The sequence below is a fragment of the Dendropsophus ebraccatus genome, chromosome 6 (assembly GCF_027789765.1).
Source record: "Dendropsophus ebraccatus isolate aDenEbr1 chromosome 6, aDenEbr1.pat, whole genome shotgun sequence".
Lineage (NCBI taxonomy): Eukaryota > Metazoa > Chordata > Amphibia > Anura > Hylidae > Dendropsophus > Dendropsophus ebraccatus.
Window position 1 is genome coordinate 78,003,585 of NC_091459.1, and position 22,006 is coordinate 78,025,590.

Consider the following 22,006-nt stretch of genomic DNA (forward strand, 5'->3'; position numbering starts at 1 on the left):
CCCTTTTTCTTCATACACAGTACTGGACAACACAATGGGCAGTTAAGGGATCTACAGTGGATTTTACTACAAACACCCAGCATGAAATCCACTGCGGATCCGTCATGGGTGAATCTAGCCTAAGGCTGGGTTCACACTACGTATATTTCAGGCAGTATTTGGTCCTCTTGTCAGGTCCTCATAGCAACCAAAACCAGAAGTGGATTGAAAACACAGAAAGGCTCTGTTCACACAATGTTGAAACTGAGTGGATGGCCGTCATATAATGGTAAATAACTGCCATTATTTCAATATAACAGCCGTTGTTTTAAAATAACAGCAAATATTTGCCATTAAATGACGGCCATCCACTCAATTACAACATTATGTGAACAGAGCCTTTCTGTGTTTTTAATCCACTCCTGGTTTTGGTTGCTATACAGCCTCAAATATACAGCCTCAAATATACGTAGTGTGAACCCAGCCTAAGGATGTATTCTACCACAAATCTTTTTTTACACTGTGTAACATTTAGCTTCACATATAGGTTATAGAAAGTAATTATGTGTACCGTTTTTCTTCCAACTCACCCCCTCTGGATGCAAAAAATGAGCTAAATGGAGTCCACCCCATCTCGCTTCTTCCTCCTGGCCCCCACCTTACAAGATCCTCCCTCTTTTCAAAGGCCTGGGTTACCAATTATACCCTGCCAACTGACATCACCTTCAGTGGGTCATGCCTTCAGTAAGCTGAGCTTCATCTCCTTCCCCATGCTTCCCTTTGGCTATAAGCACTCTGTGTGGCCTCACAGCTTCTGTGAGTAATGTAATATACACTGGTCAATTACAAGCCCACTTTCTGTAAAAATAAAGTTGTTTATTGTCTGCAACAGGGTTGGGGGAAGCATCCCGCCAATGAGATCTCCTGATGTGGCCCGTGGGGCTTGCCTAATGGCAGCCTATGGAAATTCCAGTATTCAGGACTACTGGACGTTCCATAGACTCCCATTATAATTTCATCCATCACTACTTAAGCAGTGACAGCAGGGGTCAATCGACAGAGCATGCGCTGCTGAGCACTTCTGCCCCTTCGTTCTAGTGATTGGTTGGGTTCTCAGCACCTGGACTCCCACCAATACAAACTTTTGACATGTGGCTATAAGATGTCCTATAAGATGTCAGAATTTTGTTGAAATGACATGTACACTTTAGAGGAAAATAAGGATTACAGGCAGTCCTGGAACGAATTATGCTAGTAATCCAAGGCACCACTGTATATGAATTCAATATACAGCATTGTTTTAACTTATTAAAGAAAACAGCATTAAAGTAGAGGAAATATGAGAGAGGAACTTTAGTTTTTTCCCCATATTTAGTGTTACTAATAATGCATGCTCCCTCCAGCAGAGAGGTTCAAGAATAAAGGTGTAACATTTTTGGCTTTGGGTTGTGTAAAACACTATAGATAATCTGCAGTATATACATGCTGCTGCTGCAAAGAAAAAAAAAAAAAAAAAAAAAAAAAGTACAGGTTCTAGTGCAGACCCGTATTTGTGACACAGATCACTATATTCAATGTAATGCTCTGTGAAGCACGGAGCACTACTGATGCACATTCGCAGTGCAATCTGTAGTCGCGAATGTAGCCGTAGAGGAGGTTGTCTCTTTACTAGCATTTTTCACCAAGGATGGAGGGCAGATAAGCAGTACTATTATTTCTAAAGCTGCTATACCTGAATCTCTCAGATGGTCAGAGCAGAAGTGCTTATCCAGCTAAATACAACTCTAAACATTTTACCCCATCACAGCATGTACTCTATTTTCAAGAAATAAGATTGGCAAACAACAATGTGATGGTAAAAACTCTGCAGGGGGTATTTATTACACCTCTATAGCACATCAAGTAAAATGTTCCTCTAAAAGCAAAAAGTGCAGAACTAAAACTTCAGCATATACAGTAATTCTGTATGACATTGCTAGAAAGTGTTTAGTGTGATTGTAGACAGTTCTTTGTCAGTACATTTGCTGTAAAAATATAAATTGTGGCTCTGAATAGCTGCTGACTGATGTCCTCAGCAAAGCATCAGAAGAGAGACACTGGTTATCTGTTACAGGAAGCAACATCTGATGGTCCTCTGGGCCAATGTGGAGAGTGAGAGGCAAGAATAGCTCAGATGGCTTCAGATCCAGGCAGTCAGGAGCTGCACTATTCTTTGTAGTGTCTTCCTCAATGAGGCTTCCATCAGTAGGTTCTGCTTCCTCTGTCTCTTTATCTCCTGCAAAGCATTAAAGGGGGCTGACTGGTTTACAAATAAAGTCATTTTAAAACAAACAGATTTCCCTATTCAATACCCCTTTTATTTGCCAAAAAGGATATGAAGTCCATCTGTTGTTCTTTTAAACATGAAAGGCCAATATTTTCAATGGGCTCCATGTAATGGTAACACTATAGTGAAACTAAACAAGTGTCATTGGTTCCCTAATGGGGAACAGCAGATTCATGAAGCATCATTAAAGGAGAAGTCCAGTGAACATTTTTATTAAAGTATTGTATTGTCCACCCAAAAGTTATACAAATCCCCAATATACACTTATTACGGGAAATGCACATAAAGTGCTTTTTTCCCTGCACTTACTACTGCATTAAGGCTTCACTTCCTGGATAACATGGTGATGTCACGACCCGACTCCCAGAGCTGTGCGGGCTGTGGCTGCTGGAGAGGATGATGGAAGAGGGATGCTCAGTGTCCCTCCAGTGCCCTGTGTCCCTCAGTGTCCCCTGCCATCATCCTCTCCAGCAGCCACAGCCCGCACAGCTCTTGCAGTCGGGTTGTGACATCACCATGTTATCTAGGAAGTGAAACCTTGATGCAGTAGTAAGGGCCGGGATAAAAAAACACTTCCTAAGCATTTCCGGTAATAAGTGTGTATATTGGGGATTTGTATAACATTGGGGGGCAATACAATACTTTAATAAAAATTTTCGCCAGACTTCTCCTTTAACAGTAAGGGACTTTTCAAAACAACTTTTTTACACTTAGTAAAAAAGTATGAAGTTAGTATGAAGTTATTTTTACAGACTGTCACAAGCATTTACTCTTTGACCAATCTTTACATGCAATGACTTTTTCCTCTCAGCATATCTGGGTTGAAGCTCTATTTGGGAGTGTGGGCTTCCTCCATTACAGTGGGTCCTGACTAGGCAAAAAGAAAAACACTGCAAGCAGTAGTTTTTTTGTTCAGTAATATCCTACAAAATGAACAGACTCCAGGCAGAAACCTGATAGAACATATTATATTCAATATTTGGTGTCCCTTGTGCAATGGACCATTTGGCTCCATTTTATCATCTGCAACAGAGGCCCAAATGTAGATGTGAAGAAGGCCTAAAAGGTGGCAGATTTTTTTTTCTTTTATGTAAAAATGTCACTGTTTGCAATTTACATCAATTATTTTCTTTTTTAGTTATCACGCTTTAAAAAAAAGGTATACTTAAAGGGAACCTGTCACCCCCCGTGCCGGGGTGACAGGCTCCCGACCCCCTCTACAGCCCCCTATACTCACCTGATCCCGCTTCTGGATCCGGTCGGGTCACGAAGATCTCAACCGCTGCAGCCCGGCGCGCGCGCTGAGAGATTAGTCCAGCGCTCATAGAGAATGACGGAGCGCTGGACTCTCCGTCATTCTCTATGAGCGTTGGACTCATCTCTCAGCGCGCTCGCCGGGCTGCAGCGGCTGAGATCTCTGTGACCCGACCGGATCCAGAAGCGGGACTCGGCGGGATCAGGTTAGTATAGGGGGCTGTAGCTGGGGGTGACAGGTTCCCTTTAACTGTCTCCAAAAGGCAGTTTTAGTATTGTGCTTGCTGAAAAAAAAAAAAAAAAAAAAAAGACCAAATGCAAGACTTCCGGTCATCTGAGCGCTCACAGAGATGGCACTCATTTGATTAATGGACACATTGAGCTGTGACTCTGTACTGACTGGGATTTCCTGCGTTTAGTCAAATTTTTTTAACCAGTACAAGACTGAAAAGCTGCCGTCAGGAGACTGGACCTGGATACAAGCAAGTATAGCTTTGTTTTACAGCATGATAACTAAAAAAGAAAATAACTGATATAAATTGCAAACTTGCTTTACTTTACATTCCCTGTTTATTTAGAATTATAACATCAGTGACACTAAGTTTTAAGGGGAACTATCAGCAGATTTGTGCAAACAAACAGTCTGATATCCCCCTGCAACTGCGTACCTCATGTTTGTGGAACAGATCTTTTTTTCCCAGTTTTTGAGAAGTTTGAATTAGAGCAAACCGGCGAGTTAGGGGGGCATTCTTTAGCCCAACAGAGCACCACTTGGCCAGTCTGCTGCCTCTTTTGGCAAAAACCTACTGCGCATATTCATATATGCATAAATCAGGGCAGTCTTTGACGGGCATGGGCTGGAAGAGCTCCTGTACCGAGGCAGCCTGTTATCCTGTGCATGCGTGTTAAAGACTGCTGCTGTCCTGCTATTTCTGACAGCTGCTGCTCTTGGCTGTGTCCATTTTCTCTACTCCTCCATTTCTCCTATTCATCACTTGTCTGAACACTGCACGTGTTGGATCGTTAAGGCACGTACGTGTGCAGTGTTTAGACAAGTGATGAATCAGAGAAATCCTGGCTGGAAGTGTTCCTAATGATAAAGTTAAGGAAGGCAGGGAGGAAGAAAGGAGAGGCATCACAGACACTCTAGGCCACGCCAATTTGACACAGCGTTGCAAGTTTAAAAGTTGTTTTTTAGGACAATAACTGCATCACCTGACAAACGGACCCCCAAGACAGATCTTGGATTAAAAGCAGCTATCCGAAGATACAAGCGGTTTGTGGGGGGCAGATTGTGGGTACAGAGTCGCTTTAAGATAGCAGGGAGGGCCAAGAGGTTGTACAAAGCTGTTCAGAGTGTGCATAGGAAGAAAAGTATCTAAGTTTACAGGTCGGATCACACAGAGGAAGCGGGTGAATCGCATTGGCTGTGTATCTGTGTAAAGAAGAGAGCGCCTATTATGTGTCAGAACAAGGGAAAAGAAGAAAAAGTGAAGTCCTGAAGTGAAGCTGTACTGATAGATGAGAATTAATAAAATGCATCAGAATTCTGAATACATATACCTCACAATCAGCATGTATTATCAACATGTACATATACAGTAGGTAACATCTAAACTCACCACTGTGCATTTTCAGCCTGTGCTTCTTCAAGTTTTTCACATCAGTATATGAGTTGCCACACACTTCACAGACAAAGGGCCTTTCTCCTATATTCAGAATATTATGTATAATGTAATGTTCCATACATAAAAACCCATAGTCCATTTGATTTAATATAAAAAAAGTTACAAAAATAAACATTTTGGGGTGCTAGGGTATGTTCAATTTGACTTCTAGTATATGGATCATTTTTTTAAAGGAGACGGTTAATGGGTGCTGCTGCAATGATTAACACTTATGGCAGCCACATTTAGGGCCAGTTCACACTGAGGAAACACGGCGGAGAGCCCAGTCGCGCTCAGTGTCCTGCTTTGAGTGAATGGAAGAGCGCGCGCTCGTCCGCTCCCTCTCCTCTCAAAGAATAAACATGTTAGTTCTTTGAGCAGAGAGCGGCAGCAGCGGACAGGCGCGCACACGCTTTCCTATTCACTCAAAGCAGGACACTGAGCGCGGCGGGATTCTGTGGTGGAGAGGTCCGCCACGAAATTGTGCAGTGTTTCCTCAGTGTTAACTGGCCCTAAAATTGCCTGCCTCCCCCCCCCCCCGGAAAAAAAATTAATAATAATATATTTATTCATATATTACTTTCGCACTGGAAAGGGGGAAGGGGATGGTATATAGAGGTTTGTACTAAAGTGTTAATATAAAAAAAGCTTTTTTTTTTAGCAGTTACCTACCTGTGTGTGACCGAAAGTGTTTGTTAAGTTCTCCAGAAGAAATGAAACTCTTTCCACAAACTCCACAGATGTAAGGTTTCTCCCCTAGAAATTGCATACAGATGAAAGTAAATGTACATTATGATTTGTATATTGATTTATATTAGAAAAATGCTGAACACATGGAGCACATAGTATACCTGTTTTAACTTAAACATGGTCTAGAAGTCTGCTTATTCCATCCAGAAAATAGCTAGAAACCATCTGAACATATCCTAAGATGTTACCCTTTTAGCCTACTGTAAATGCTGGGAAATATCCCACAGCATATAACAAATATTGACTAGAGATTAGCAAACCTCAAGTACACTTGGGTTCATCCAAACCTAAACTCTCGGCATCTGAAGAAGTTGGATGCCTTAGGGAGTCCTGGAAAACATGGAAACAGCCTCCATGTTTTCCAGGCAGTCTTAGAGCCACATCCAACTTTTCCAGCTATTGGTAATCAAATGCAGAGAGTTCGGGTTTGGACGAACCGGAGTGTGTTCAAGGTTCACTCGTCTCTAATATTCACCACAAAAGTGTGAAAATAGTCTACAGGTACCTAATATAATAGACCAGATTTTACCTTCTAGGCTAGGTTCACATGTATTATTTGGTCAGTACTTTTGCCAAAACCAGAAGTGGGTTCATAAAAGCAAATTTCCACTATAGTTTTCCTTCTGTGTTGGGTTTTGGCTATGAATACAACCCATGAACCCAACCTTACTTTACAATCGTACTGTCCAGTACATATATTCTATTCTGGGTAAATCTAAAAACATGTGATATGAGCAAAAAGATAGACATACTGCAAAGCAGTTGTAGTCTACCTGTGGAGCCACACAGCCGTTAACGTACCGAGAAAGACTAATCATTTTAAAAGGATACTAAAACGTGTAAATGCTTTTACAATTACATCTCTCATGTACACTTTTATGCACTACTGTAGGATTTTGTATGTGCGGATTAAGCCTATTCTGGTTACCTGTATGCTTCCTTGCATGAGTGATTAGAGAACTGGAGACAGCAAATGCTTTTCCACAGGTGTCACAGACATACGGTTTCTCTCCCGTGTGTCGCCGGACATGGTAGGTAAGGGTGCTCGCCTGTGCAAATCGCTGACCACACCTATCACAGACATATGGCTTTTCTCCACTGTGTTTTCTAACAAGATAAAAGTAAAATCTTAGTATAAAAGCAAAAGGTTAGATATTCTAATTATCAGAGTGTTAATGTACTGTGGAGATACATGAAGCCCAGGGAGCACAGTGTGAAACTGCAACATAGATTAGATATAAGGCAATGATGCCTGCTCACCTAAGACGGTCGTGCTCCGAGCCCAACACCGCCAGCAGTTTATGGGCCTGTTCACACTACAGAAAACAGGCGTAAATTCCAAGTGCAACCCATGCCCGTGGACTCCGCTTGGAATCCCACCTACTACCTATTTTCCGTAGTGTGAACAGGCCCTATCACAGAGGAGCCAAAAGTAGCCATCGGCAGCCAATCCATGGATGCGGGGATGACCCTGATGGGTAAAAACTGGAGGAATTTAGCACGCTGGAGGGCTATTGTACATGAAGTGGATCTGATGAAGAGTGCTTCCTCGAAACACGGAATCCACAATAGAGTTTGTTTTATGTTAACAACTCTCCCCATTATCCTTGATGCAGCAACTTCCCTTTAGCTGTCCAGGGCCTTAATGTCCCGGGTTTTCTGCTACACTTGACCTCCAGTGTGCTAAAGTCTTCCAGAGGTTTAATGGGGAATACAAGCATAAAAGTGAACTAAGCCATCACCATACTGGCAATGCTACTGTTGCAGAATGCCATGCAGACGCCTCACTAACAATCACTGTGTCTGGCTTTGGAAAAACTAAGGAAAAAAAAAAAAAAAAAGTGTCTTTTCTACCTACTTTATTTATTTATTTATCTGGATAGGATGCAGATCTAGGGATTTATTTAGGTTGTTATATTCAGGGTTAAAAAATGATTTTTGCCTTCCTCAGGATAAACAGGGTTGTAGGATGAATTTCATGGACGCATGTGGATCGCTTTTTTTTAATTCTTGTCAGCTTTGTGACTAATCACATTACTAATGTGACTGACCTGACATGAATCTTCAAATTGCTGGAAGTTGCAAACTGTAGATTGCACATGTCGCATTTATAGGGTTTCTCCTCTCCATGATGCATCCGGCTATGAAAGACCAATTGGCATTTCTGGGCAAACCCCTTGTCACAGAGCTTGCACTGATATGGCTTTTCTCCTGAAATATCAGAACATAAACATTTTTACCTGGACTGCAATTACAATATCCATAGGTCATTTTCTCCAAGTAAAGGGTGTTGAATGCATCATATATGTAGTACTTACAGCAACTTGTAACTGCTCATTTACCTGTGTTTTGTTATGATGTAGGGGTATTTTCACACAAAAAAATTGCAATGTTTTTCAAGCAGACAAAAAGGTACACAAAATCCAATGTAGAGAACTCACAAATCTCCATACTGCTTTTAGGGCATGTCTTATTCCTTCCACTTTTACAGCTGCGTGCATAAACACTGTATTTGCAGCACCACAAAGTAGTTTTCTAAAGAAATGCCCCAATAATATTTCCTAGCAGTGCTTTTCTAAAGCCGATCATTCAGCTGCATTCACACTGTGTTTTTGCCATACTTTATTAATAGGAAATTGTGAAATAAGTGACTAGATGGCCCATATGCCACTGTACAATGGGGTTATGGGTGCCATGGCTCACTGTAATGTCCCTGCATACTCTCAGCAGACAGCTGCTGTCATTATATCCAAGGTAGGTGCTGGGCTCACATAGAGGTCTGAGGTGCACTGTCCTTACAGGATGTTTTCATCAGGATCAGTGCAGGTCATGCTGGGACTTGTAGTCCCCATTAGATAGTTACATAAGTCACACGTGACTTCCCTGGAGCATCAGTAGTGGGGAAGCCCCAATGATGCAACTGGACAGATGGTCTGGCTGTGTGCGACAGGGCCTATATTTTAATGTCTTATCTATACAGCTGTCTGGGTTTGTAGAGGGAACTTGCTAGCTAATAAACACCTCTGATAATAGCAGAAATGGCACTCAATGCTGTCCCTCTATCTTTATTTGTATTGAGAGACTGGTGAAAAGTAGTGACTGGGACAGGGTTAATGCTAATAAATCCCTGTTAATAAATTTGGTAATGCTGCAAAAAATATTTTCTGTGGATTTGAAAATTTCCAGAAAATTATATGGGCAGTGAGAGAACAATGTCCCTCTGCTGTTGACAGCTGTCCCTTAGTGATAATGGCTAAGAAGAGGTTGGGGGGGGGGGGGGTTAAATGTTGGAGAAAAGCAGCCTTGTACAGAAGGAAGCTCTTTTGCCTAATAAGAGATATTACAGAGTTCCTTATATTCGCTTGTATTCACTGTTAATATCTTTTGAAATGACTGTTACACTGTAATCCTTCTGTTCCCCTAAAGCTAGCCATATACTTTCAATCACTGTTGGCCGACCGTTATCTCTACTGACTTCAGATATAGAAGTTCAGCACAGCCGAAAACAGCCAGACTCTGGCATTAGAACAGAAGGGGTTGGGTGGCCAAAATCCAGCATCTGTGACGTCCGTGAAAAACGTGGATCAAATATGCAAGCTAGTTAAATTTTTTTCTTTTACTAGTTAAAGGGAACCAATCACTGGAAAAACGCATATAGAGCTTTTGAAATGTGCTGTTAGAGCACACATCACACTTGCCACACGTGTTTCCATAGCCTCCGTGCCTTCCCCGTGTAAGCCGCAAAGTAACTTTATAAAACTGGCGCCCTGTATGCTAATTACCTGAGGTAGTCACCTGGGCGGTGTTCGGCTAGCAGGTAGTCACGGTCCCCTGGGCGTTCTTTCGCTGTAAACACGGCCCTCTGGGCGTGATTCAAATGTCAGAGTGGCTGTGGCGTCACTCGGGAGCACGCCGTGCCCAACGTCGGCGCGCTTACGTACTGATGCTGGACGCCGCCGCACATGCGCAGTGCAGCCGCTTCCATTCCGGTTGGACTGCGCCTGTGCAGAATAGCCTCGAACTCCGGCTAACAGGCTATTCGAGGCTATTCTGCACAGGCGCAGTACCGCCGGAATGGAAGCGGCTGCACTGCGCATGTGCGGCGGTGTCCGGCATCAGAATGTCACAGCTACTCGGCCATTTGAATCACGCCCAGAGGGGCGTGATTACAGCGAAAGAACGCCCAGGGGACCGTGACTACCTGCTAGCCGAACACCGCCCAGGTGACTACCTCAGGTAATTAGCATACAGGGCGCCAGTTTTATAAAGTTACTTTGCGGCTTACACGGGGAAGGCACGGAGGCTATGGAAACACGTGTGGCAAGTGTGCTGTGTGCTCTAACAGCACATTTCAAAAGCTCTATATGCGTTTTTCCGGTGATTGGTTCCCTTTAAACGTTATTAATTAGAACTGTGCAATTTTAATGGATGCACTACGGATGCAATTACAGACCATTTTGCGGACCTGAAAAATCACTGAACGGATGAGTGAAGTCTTAGACTGCCATCAATTCTTATGGGGAGAGTGGGAAGTCTATATTTAAAATGCTAATTTTCCAGGTGCGTTGGCAATTTTACTGTGCAACACAGTACTGTAACATATGAACTATTAGTTGCTTAACCAGCAGCCTCAGTAAATAAATCTGATCATCAAGACCCAAAATACTTTTTACTAGGGTGAGATCACACGTACTGTACCCACAGCGGATTTCACGCTGCAACTTCGCGGCGGATACCGTCCCTGTCACATCAATGAGATTACATACTTGCAGCAGGATTGCAAGTATGTAAATGCTGCCCCCCCCCCAACCCGCTGCCACTCGCAGAATACTTTACCTGGTCCACGATCTGGCTGCATCTGAAGCTCCCTGTCCCCATAGGTTTTCCTCAGCCAATCAGTACAGGGCCCCGCTGCAGTCACTAACTGGCTGAGCGGGACCTCCGGGAGCGTCAGATGCAGCCGGAGCATGGACCAGGTAAAGTATTCTCTGGGCAGCTGCAGGTTAAGGGGGCCGGCATTTACATACTCGCAGCGGGATGACAATCCCTCTGCGAGTATGTAATGTCATAGAGCTGGGCGATATGGCCAAAAAATAAAATCTCGATTTTTAAAAAATTTTGGACGATTCTCGATTTAAATCTCGATTTTTTTTCCTTTTTGCTAAATAAACAGAATAGTTTTGTCCTTGCAGCATCAGATACTATTTTAATGACATTTGAGACAACTGTATTGCTTCTCACTGTAACAGTGCTCCCCTGTAGTAGACAAGCCCCCTGTGTGCCATTCTGGGCCCCCATATAGTATAGGAGATCTTCTTTGTGTGTTTAATAGTGGAGGTATAGTGGATAAGGGGTGTAGTAGTAGTAGTACAGGTATAGATGAGGGGTGTAGTAGTAGTAGTACAGGTATAGATGAGGGGTGTAGTAGTAGTACAGGTATAGATGAGGGGTGTAGTAGTAGTACAGGTATAGATGAGGGGTGTAGTAGTAGTACAGGTATAGATGAGGGGTGTAGTAGTAGTACAGGTATAGATGAGGGGTGTGGTAGTAAAGGTATAGATGAGGGCTGTAGTAGTACAGGTATAGATGGGCAGCTAGGGGGGGATGGAGGGCGACTGGGGGTGACGAAGGGCGACTGGGGGTGACGGAGGGCGACTGAAGGAGGAGTGGGGGTGATGGAGGGTGACTGGGGGCGACTGAAGGAGGAGTGGGGGTGATGGAGGGCGACTGAAGGAGGAGTGGGGGTGATGGAGGGCGACTGAAGGAGGAGTGGGGGTGATGGAGGGCGACTGAAGGAGGAGTGGGGGTGATGGAGGGCGACTGGGGGTGACTGAAGGGGGACTGGGGGTGATGGAGGGCGACTGGGGGTGATGGAGGGCGACTGGGGGTGATGGAGGGCGACTGGGGGTGATGGAGGGCGACTGGGGGTGATGGAGGGCGACTGGGGGTGACTGAAGGGGGACTGGGGGTGACTGAAGGGGGACTGGGGGTGACTGAAGGGGGACTGGGGGTGACTGAAGGGGGACTGGGGGTGATGGAGGGGGACTGGGGGAGATGGAGGGGGGCTGGGGAAGCTGGGAATGATTGGGAAAGGAGTACACATAGCCCTCCTCCCCTCACCCCGGCCACACATGCAGGTCCCGGTCTCTGCAGGAGGCTGCAGGGACTGTAGTGGTGATAGCGTCGCTGCCATTACTGGAGCTGTACAGCGGGATCAGGGGTGAAGATCCCGCTGTACAGCTCCAGTAATGGCAGCGACGCTATCACCACTACAGTCCCTGCAGCCTCCTGCAGAGACCGGGACCTGCATGTGTGGCCGGTAGGGGAACGGAACGCTATGTGTACAGCTGGGGAAGGTCGGTCGCGGCTCTGGGGGACTGCCGACCGACCTGCACCTCGCCGCACTTCCCGCCCGCCCGGCACCTCCACGCAGCGCCGCCCTCTCACTTCCCGCCGGCCGTAACCTGCACCTCATGCCCGGCCGGCACCTCCACGCAGTGCTGCCCGCCCTCCATCTCCCGCCCGGCACCTGCACCTCCCGTCCGCCCGCCCGACTGACTCTCCGCGCTTCTCTGCCCGCAATGATTTTTTGTGAAAATCGAATTTACGATTTTCACAAAAAATCAAATCGATTCTAACCTTCTGGGCGAATTAATCGAATTAATTCGATTAATCGCCCAGCCCTATAATGTCATTGAAAATGACAGGGAAGGTATCTCCAGTGGATTTCACTGCAAACCGCTGTGGATACGGTATATGTGAACCCACCCTAAAAAGGATTTTCAGAGGTTTTTATTTTTCATTTTCTTGCACAAAATCCACTGAATTTAGCTAAAAACTCTAAACAAAACAAACAACAAAAAAAAACGCATAAAACACCATCGATAGGTTAAGTGAGTCCTACCTGTATGGGTCCTCACGTGCGTTTTTAGCTGGTTGCACTGAGTGAAAGCTTTTCCACATAAATGGCACACATAAGGTTTAACACCTTTGTGGATCCGCATGTGCCGCCGAAGACTGCTTGCTTCTGAGAAAATCTTTCCACAAGTATTGCACGTAGGTTTATTCTTGAAGTATTTCTGATCGATGTCTTTTACCAAGCCCTCCATCCTGCACACATTAGATGCACTTGTAATATTAGCCATACAGTGTTCCTTTAGAGCTCCATTTTGGGGAGATTTGGACTGTTTTTGCCTCACTGGTGCAGGCTGTGTAACAATCGCTTCAGGTAAAAAGCTTTCACAGTTCAGTACTGTAGTAAGTGGCGGTAAGCAGCTCTCATTCACAGCAGTGGGCTGCTCCCCTGAAGATTCTTGTGTTTTATCTACAGGCAGGCAGGACCCTGATGCAGATTTCTGTTGCTCTGCCACGTTTTTGGGAGTTTTTTGGGTCGATAATTTCTTCTTCTTCCATTTTTTGCTCCTAGCAGTTTTTCTGTTTGTAATCTTCTTAGATAGACATAAATGGTCTCTTTTCTCTGCTCTTTCTGTATGCTTTTCTGGGTCAGAACAATCCTCTGCAGCAGGCAGCTCTGCACTGCAGGCTTCCTCCATCAAAGCACAGTCCAATTTAGTTCTACATGTTAAAATTACTTCTTCAATCCTCAAGTATTCTGCCCCAGCAAGGATTTCTTCTAGACATCTATAAGAAATGCAACAAGATGAGTGGCTTTAGCTTTTTGTAAGTTATTTCATAATACTGTGGTTTCAGACCATTGCCCTCTACTAGAGACAAAGCGCAACTTGAGCATGCTTAAGTCCGACCATTGGCATTTGACTGAATCTATGTTTTTCCAGACTCCCAAGGGCTGCATACAACTTCTTCAGCCGCCGGTATTTAAATCCCAAACGATCTGACTCGAGCATGCTGAAGTTGCGCTTATCTCTACAGTCTATTCTTCAGGTAAAATTTTCCTCTATTACTTGCTAAACTTGCTGTCCCATTCGCAAAACATAATTTCTTTCACAGCTACACCAATGTAGATGTAATAGTTCAAATGGGTACAATCACTTAAAGAAAAAAAAAAAAATAGAACAGGTACCCTTAAGTTTTCTCCATTATATTGCAAGCAAAGACTATTACAACAAAAAACACAGTGTCCTCAGAGGCTGACAGACTTACCTGCTCCTGCTTTATCCTTACATAAAAAGCGGAGTGTTGTAAGTGTGCCATGTGTGCTTCCTCATGTGAGCTGATCTGCATGGAAGATCTGACAGTTGGAGGTGACCCAGGCAGGGGTGGGAAACCTATGGCCTGAGATCATTTCATGTGGCTTGTGAACGTGTTTGCTGCGCACATCACCCTCCTGTGTCCAGCAGGCGCTGCGCACATTATAACATTGAGGGCGGCGACCTGCCATACACAGCAAGGAGCTGCGCAGGCTATGCTTCCGAGAGCCTGAGCGGCGCACATCTTATGCTTTCTCCTGAGGGCAGTGCTCGCTGACCTCATTTACTCACGCACCGAACATAGGAGAAGGCCAGTGTTGCTCCGATACAGATTGTAGGAGAAAGGGATGTTTTTTTATTTGGTATAAACTAGGGGCAAGTGCAGCAGCCATGTAGTGTGTGGCTCTCAAACGAATTTACAAATGCCTAAATGGCCCTAAACAGGAAAAAGGTTCCCAGCCCCTGATTTAAAGGGAGCTGTCATAAGGCAGTGCATGGGTTTTGATACTGGATGTTTGGCATGTATATAGTAGCTACTTGCATTGTTTGTGAGGGGGGGTTTCTGTATCTACCTTTTGCATTGGAGACACACTATTTATATAATCGACCTCTTGGACCCACCTCTCATCCCTAAAATGGGTCACTGTGCTTGGCAAAGCACACTTACACCTAGAGACTTGCCTGTACATAAAGTTATTTAAGTGCTGTCAGACAACTGACCAGTCATCCCATTATGTCTATATTCAGTATAATTTTACACTGAAAGGGTATTTTCACACTGAGGCGGAATTCAGAGGCAGAACTTTCTGCTGCGGAATCCTGCCTGTCTTACTGTGCCATAGCCTGAGCCAGCAGAAAGTTCTGCCGCGGAATTCCACTCAGTGTGAACATACCCAAAGCCATCAGCACTGCAGTTTTTTTGCCATAACCAGTGGGAAAGAGAAATTTAAGTCCTTTCTTTATATTTCCTATTTCTGTTGAACCCAGCTTTGGCTATAAAAAAAAAAATAAAAAATTAAGTGGTTAAATGGTCAAAAAAATGCATTACGAACAGCAGTTTGTGTAGAAAAAAAAGCCACGTGTGAAACCAGTCTGAGCCTGCAAAACAATCTGCAACATATAGGGACATAATATGCATGCGTGTGTTTCACTGTTATTAGAAGTCTCACAGAAGTCATATTAGTGGAAATCCTGTGACATAAAAATGAATCAATAGTATTGATCATTTCCATTGTATTGTATGCATTATATGTAACATAAAAGAATCAGCTCACCTGTCACAATGTAAGTCGCCACTATAAATAAAATCCAGCATTGTCTGGAAAGCAGCTGGGGTCACCTGCTTCTGGTCCAGGAGTATAGTACAGTCCAAGGTCTCCTTAAAAAGGGCTCGGAAGTATTCACTGAAAGAAGCCAATACATTCCTATGAGCTTTGTACTGGTAATCACCAACGACAATAGTGCAGTCACACAGGAAGCCTGCTTCTCGCTGTTTCTGTAACTTGTCTAGCAGTTGCTGACAGTGTTCAGCATGGGCCATGATAGCCAGGCCGGGAACTTCTTACCTAAAAGAAAATTCCAGAGATCACACTGAGAACATGCACAGGTTACTGAAGCAAGTACCTTACAATGTATTTTATTGACTGCAATTGGGTAAAGCTCTCTATTAGCGACTATCATAAACATCAATTTTACAAGGATCCATGTCACATATGATCACAATAGACATAAAAATTTATGCTATTCTTCCCTCCAGGGACAACAGATACCAGATAGAGTGTGATAAAGCCATTGTGGACTAGTTCACAACAAAAAACAACATGGACTCTGAAAAAACAAAAACAACATAATGTAAAGGAGAACTGTTTTTAGCGCTGTGGCAGGATTCCATCTTCAAACTGTGGCAACTCTTTTCTCAAACGCCAGATCCAGTGGTTTGCAGAGTTGCCAGAAGTCAAAGACCTGCCTTGCAAATGTATTACAATTAAGAGATGAGCGAACCTGGAGCGTGCTTGAGTCCATCCGAACCCGAACTTTCGGCATTTGATTAGCGGTGGCTGCTGAAGTTGGATAAAGCCCTAAGGCTATGTGGAAAACATGGATATGGTCATTGGCTGTATCCATGTTTTCCAGACAACCTTAGAGCTTTATCCAAGTTCTGCAGCCACCGCTAATCAAATGCCGAACGATCGGATTCGGATTAACTCGAACCCGAACCTGGTTCGCTCATCTCTAGTTCCAACAGCTTTAGTGGTGGAGAACAGAGCTGCCCAAGTTTCAGAAGAATCTGCCACTGAATTTAATGGGAGACATGGTCCCAGAAGCTGGACCTTGCAGTCACCACCTGGGTGTGAGCGCCAAGACACTGGTGGCTCCACACCTGGGCCCAGATTTACCAACTTAGGCTCCAGTCACCCCTGGGTAATGTGGTGGACCTTCTGGCTGGCCTGTAAGCTGTAGCCATCATTTCCAGGACTCCCTTGGGCTGCATCCAGCTTCCTCGGTCACAGAGATGGGGGTCTGCTACTCTCTGACAGGTTTTTCTATTTCCCATCAAGCTGTTGTCATTTACAAGGGAAATTACATGGCGGCTATTCTACTACCAATCTATGCATAGGGGATTATCTTAATATAAAAAGCCATTCCCTATCCTCAGGACATGGGGTCACTATCTAATAAGTGGAGGGCTAATAGCTGCCACTCGAATTGGGGGCAACTGTCCCCCATGTGAATGTGCAGCAGTCAGCTTCCGGTTACCGGTCATATTCCCGCTTCTCTGGATCGGTACTTCTCCAGCGGCTGCAGAGCTGTCAGGGCATGCTGGGCGTTATAGTTATGGAGCTCTAGGGGACGCAGGCAGAGAGCGCTGTGGTATCAGGACACCCGCCACGGCCTATAGGGGACGGTATAACCGCCACAGGAAACAACGTTCGTGAGAGTATTTGTCACCGGCGCACACGGCTTCCCACTACCCGTCTGACCGCCTCACCTACCTCCCGGTGCTGAGCCCCGCAGCGGTCATAGTAAGCCGAGCGCAGACGGGAATGAGGATCGGCCCGGTACCGGCACGCTGCTCCCCGTACATAGAGCTCCCCCGTCCAGCAGGGATGAGGCAGCGGCGCCGCTCTCTTCTCTAAGCAGCCATTGTTGTAGCCGGAACGTCGTAAGCGACCGACCGGATGACGTCTCCGGAGATAGTTAACGCTTTAGTCCCCGGGAGCGGGAGGATACCGGCTTAGCGGTGCTAGGAGCGCGGTCCCTGGTGGTAATCTGTAGTATGTGGCTGAGAGAGACCTGGGGGCAGGGATACAAAGGAGGAGATGCATGTACACAGACCGCCATAGTAGTAGCGGTGCTCAGTGACGCAGACGGTAATATATCGCCGCTGTACACGGTGCAAAAGGAAACGGGAAACAAATTAAGTAGAATAAATAATAAATAAAAGTGTTTCCGCCCGGTTTCGAACCGGTGACCTTTCGCGTGTTAGGCGAACGTGATAACCACTACACTACGGAAACTCACACAAGAGCAGGTCTGCAGTCAGAGAGTACTAGGGATTAGCAGGCACAGCGGCTATTACAGCTCTGCTATTACTGGCCTCTACAATGCTCTCATATAAGTCTTACATCACAAGTAAAACAAAATCTGTATCCATTAATCATATATAAAAAATGGATATAGAGAACTTGCATGTGTTCTAAGCTAATGAAATATCATCTTATTTATCCCGCACAGCGAACACTAAAAAACCTCATAACTAAAAAATGCTGCTGGTCACTTTCCTCCTCAAAATATGCTCGCTCTTCCCCTTTTTCATTTCAGGCTCTATAACACGGAGCAATGATTTGCCCAATCAGACCCATTTGACAGACTATGGCTGCATTACCATGTTCCGTGTTACGGACGTGAAATGCCTGTAACGGACTTCTCCCTTCCGCCCGGGCAGCATCTGTAATTAGATGCTGGGAGCGGGGAACTGTACAAGTATGTGCCGCGCTGTAGTGAAGCAGCCACATGGCTCTGCCATTACAGCGCGGCACATATCTGTTCAGTTCCCCCACTCCCAGCATCTAATTACAGATGCTGCCCGGGCGGAAGGGAGAAGTCCGTTACAGGCACTTCACGTCCGTGTTCCCTGAGGAACACGGAACGTGGGAATACAGCCTATGGGTGGGTTCACACTGAGAAATTCTTGAAGGATAAATTCTGCAATATTCCGTTGGCTGTACGCACGCACGGCCGTGCCCCTTTCTGCCGGCTCCATAGACACCATTCTGGCTGATTCCGCATTCCACCAAAAGAATTGATGCCGGCCCATAGAATGGTGTCTATGGAGCCGGTGGAAAGGTGCGCGGCCATGCACGCGGGCAGCCGACGGAATTCTGGGGAATTTATCCGCGAGAATCCTCAGTGTGAACCCACCCAATCAGTGTAATAAAAAGAACGATCAGCCGGAGAAACGATCACTAGCTGATCGTTGTCTTTCAACCTGCTGAAAAATCAATTCTGTCATGTCAATTTTTTGGGGCAGAGTGAATGCAAGTGGAAGCACGCGTGAATGGAGTCTATTGCACGGGTGGAGATGCAAGCAGTGGATTCCGTAGTCTGAACGCGCCCTAATGGGGGCTTTAGGCTACACTGCAATATTAAGTCAAAGCCAGAAGTGGATGCAGCAGGATCCTTTATGTTTTCCACACCTGTTAAATCCTTTTCTTGTCTGTGAATTTTTCACTGTTATTTAAGTTCTTTTTTGCCCTACAGTGGCTGATTTCCAGAAGGAAAGAACTTGCTCTATAGTGACACCTACTGGTGGTAGTTTCCTCTACTATCAATGTCTTCTGTCTGTGTAAAGACCATTAGGGTCCTATTATGCTGCGTTTACACAAAGCGATAATTCGATTGTACGATGATCGTACGATTAACGATGTCGGAGTAACGATTTTTTTTCATAACGATAAGCGTTTAGATGGTACGATATATCGTACGGAAAAATCGTTTTGCGATCTCGCGCCCGCAGCCCGGCCCCCCGCTCATCCGCAACCCCCTGCGCCGCCCCGATCGCCACCTCTGCCGCCGCTCTGATCGCCACCCACGCCGCTCCGATCGCCACCCCCCGCCGGTCTGATAGCACCCCCCCCGCCGCTCCGATCGCCCCCCCCCCCCGCCGCCGCTCTGATCGCAACCCCCCCCCCCCCGCCGCTCTGATCGCGACCGCGAGCATACGTTACCTGCTCTGCGTAGCAGGTCTTCGACATCCCCGACTCCGCTCTTCAGTGCACTGATTGGCTGAAGAGGTGAGCCGGGAATTTCAAACGGCTTCTCTTCAGCCAATCAGTGCTCCTCTTCAGCACTGATTGGCTGAAGAGGAGCTGTTTGAAATTCCCGGCTCCCCTCTTCAGCCAATCAATGCAAGGCAGCACTGATTGGTTAAAGAGGGGAGCCGGGAATTTTAAACGGCTCCTCTTCAGCCAACGCGGAGCGGCGGGGGTGGTGGCGATCAGAGCGGCGGCGGGGGTGGTGATCGAGCCGGCGAAGGGGGCTGCGGATGAGCGGGGGGGGGGGGGGGGGGGGGGGGGGCGGGCGGGCGGCCGGACTATCGCGCGACGACTGTTTACACGGAACGATCGGCAAATTTTTTGCGAACGACGATTTGATAACATGTTGAAAATGACGTGACCGCGTCATCAGCCGCGATTGGCTGAGCACAGTTATGCTCAGCCAATCGCGGCTGAGCTTCGGATGACGCTGCAGAGGGCGGCCGGCACTCGGGAAGATCCGCCGGCCGCCCGAAGAAGACGTCACTGCTGAGGATCGGAGACCGTGGTCGGCACGTGACAGGTATGTATAGCGCACCACACTTCAGGGTACACGGGTGGGGGTGGTGGGACACGGGGAAGGGGGCCATTCACAGACATAACATACATTACAAAGTTGTATAACTTTGTAATGTGTGTTATTCTGTGAATAGTTTTTTAGCGCCGGACAACCCCTTTAATGCATGTCACAGGATCCCTGTAAAAAAAAAACTCCCATGGCTCTGCACTCCGTCCTAAAGTGTGCAAAGTACTGACCTGCTGGAAGCTCCATTGGCTGCATTGTGGGAGCCGTGGGAGTTTTAAACAGGGATGACGCAAAGTGGTAGGTATCTTTTAAGAGTCCTTTGTGAGTCCCATTTACAGGGACTTTGTCCGGCCTGTGAAATGCAGCCCATGCATTCACTCCAGGACAACTGTCCTTGGTTCTTGTGATCACTGGTGTTTCCAGGACCAGACCCCAATAATCCGCTCCTGTGGACTGGGAGAACTTGACATTTTGGACTCCTCCTTTCATCACTGTATAATAAAACACAGTTACATCAGTCTGGCTACTCCCATATCTCTGACTCTGAGCAATCTGGTGATCAGTGAATAACCCCCTCTGTTTCAGTGACCCGGAGCACGTTTCTATATCCCAGATCTACCTGATGGCTTGAGGCAATGTGACATTAAGCTGCAATGTTGTAACTTAATACTAATCTATGTGGTTGCACATAAACCCAGGAGGTCTGGATTCCTACTGACTTATAGTCACCTGCAGGTCACAGTGCAAGCACAGTCACATGGGTCAGTGTCACAGCTGATAACAGGTAGGTGGTCTGGCTCTGGGCACATACCTCTGGAGCCCTTACTACACACTGTACACTGTATGGACTCATCTATGGAGACAGCACGTGGTTCCTGCTCCTGGCGCTGCACACAGTGTAAACAAGCCGCGCTGCTGTCACCTGTGCAGGTCTGCATCTGTCACGTGACCAGGCAGCGCCTCCCCTATAGGTTGTAAGTTTCCCGCCACCCTGTCCCTGAATAGTACGGCGACCAATTCAAAGGCGAGCGGTGACGTCACAGTCCGTATAAAATCCAGAGCCGGTCGGTGTAGCGTACAGTGGGGATAGGAGGGATTCACGTAGACTAACCCTAACCTGCTAGATTCACGGCTCCCGGGTGTCGCTCGTTGTTTTGTCGGTTGCCTTTCAGCGGGCGAGGGAGCTCAGAGAAGCCAGGACCAAAAAACGGCAGCCGCGGGCCCTCCTGTTCCCACTATCCCAGCCTCTCCTCACTGCGCCCGGGATCCCACCCCGATGTCCTCGCAGCTTCCATTCATGAGGCCGCGGTCTACCGCCCTGACTGGTAGTCGCGAAGAGTTCGTCTCTGTCAGCCTCGGTCGCTGTGGACGGAGTGCGGGATCCCGCGGGGGAGCTTGGGAGAGTAATGCGAGCCGTGCCGCCTCTCCGGTCCGCCGCTCCTGAGCTGTGGGGTGTGCGGGGGCGCGGGGCTCCGACACGTCTACTATATCCCGCTGCGGTTATAGGACCGGTGTGCGGGGGCGCGGGGCTCCGACACGTCTACTATATCCCGCTGCGGTTATAGGACCGGTGTGCGGGGGCGCGGGGCTCCGACACGTCTACTATATCCCGCTGCCGCGGGGGTTATAGGACCGGTGTGCGGGGCTCCGACACGTCTACTATATCCCGCTGCCGCGGAGGTTATAGGACTGGTGTGCGGTGTGCGTTCCCGCTGGCGGAGACCGCTCCGTGTCTGCCATCCTGCAGGTTGGGGCCCAGCTGTTTCCATTAGAAGAAGCTGTGGTTAGGCACCGGGTGCTCCATTATTTCTGTTATTTAGTATGTCTGACGTGCTGAGTAATGGCTGAGCCGGGTGGGGGGGTCCTGTTATATTTCTGGGGGGAAAAAGATGGAATACCTTATTCAGAGGGGAGCTATCAGCAGGTTGGGGTGTATTCACATTATCCGCTAACTGTCCGTAGTATGGCCGTTGTCCTGCGGAGTGGATCTCTAAGCTTCACACATAATGATTAATTATGAT

General features: G+C 46.6%; 1 protein-coding gene and 1 non-coding gene across 7 annotated transcripts in view; both read right to left on the reverse strand.

Moving 5' to 3' along the window:
* MYNN (myoneurin) overlaps positions 1 to 21,536 on the reverse strand; it is a 32,118-nt gene extending 10,582 nt beyond the window's left edge. The window contains exons 1-8 of one of the 6 annotated variants that reach the window (XM_069975225.1): positions 21,103 to 21,536; positions 15,419 to 15,709; positions 12,881 to 13,617; positions 8,028 to 8,187; positions 6,905 to 7,083; positions 5,899 to 5,982; positions 5,182 to 5,268; positions 405 to 2,254 (exon numbers count right to left, since the gene is read on the reverse strand). In XM_069975225.1, coding sequence (XP_069831326.1) covers positions 1,992 to 2,254; positions 5,182 to 5,268; positions 5,899 to 5,982; positions 6,905 to 7,083; positions 8,028 to 8,187; positions 12,881 to 13,617; positions 15,419 to 15,684 — 1,776 coding nt within the window. In that variant the 5' untranslated portion in view covers positions 15,685 to 15,709; positions 21,103 to 21,536 and the 3' untranslated portion in view covers positions 405 to 1,991. Of the gene's footprint in view, positions 1 to 404; positions 2,255 to 5,181; positions 5,269 to 5,898; positions 5,983 to 6,904; positions 7,084 to 8,027; positions 8,188 to 12,880; positions 13,618 to 15,418; positions 15,710 to 16,540; positions 16,849 to 16,901; positions 17,112 to 17,133; positions 17,492 to 21,102 lie in introns of those variants that run through there. The other 5 variants (XM_069975228.1, XM_069975224.1, XM_069975227.1 and 2 more) reach the window with 5 other exon arrangements.
* TRNAV-AAC (transfer RNA valine (anticodon AAC)) lies at positions 17,590 to 17,662 on the reverse strand. The gene has a single exon. It is a non-coding gene; the product is annotated as a tRNA-Val (tRNA).
* Positions 21,537 to 22,006: the final 470 nt, after the last annotated feature.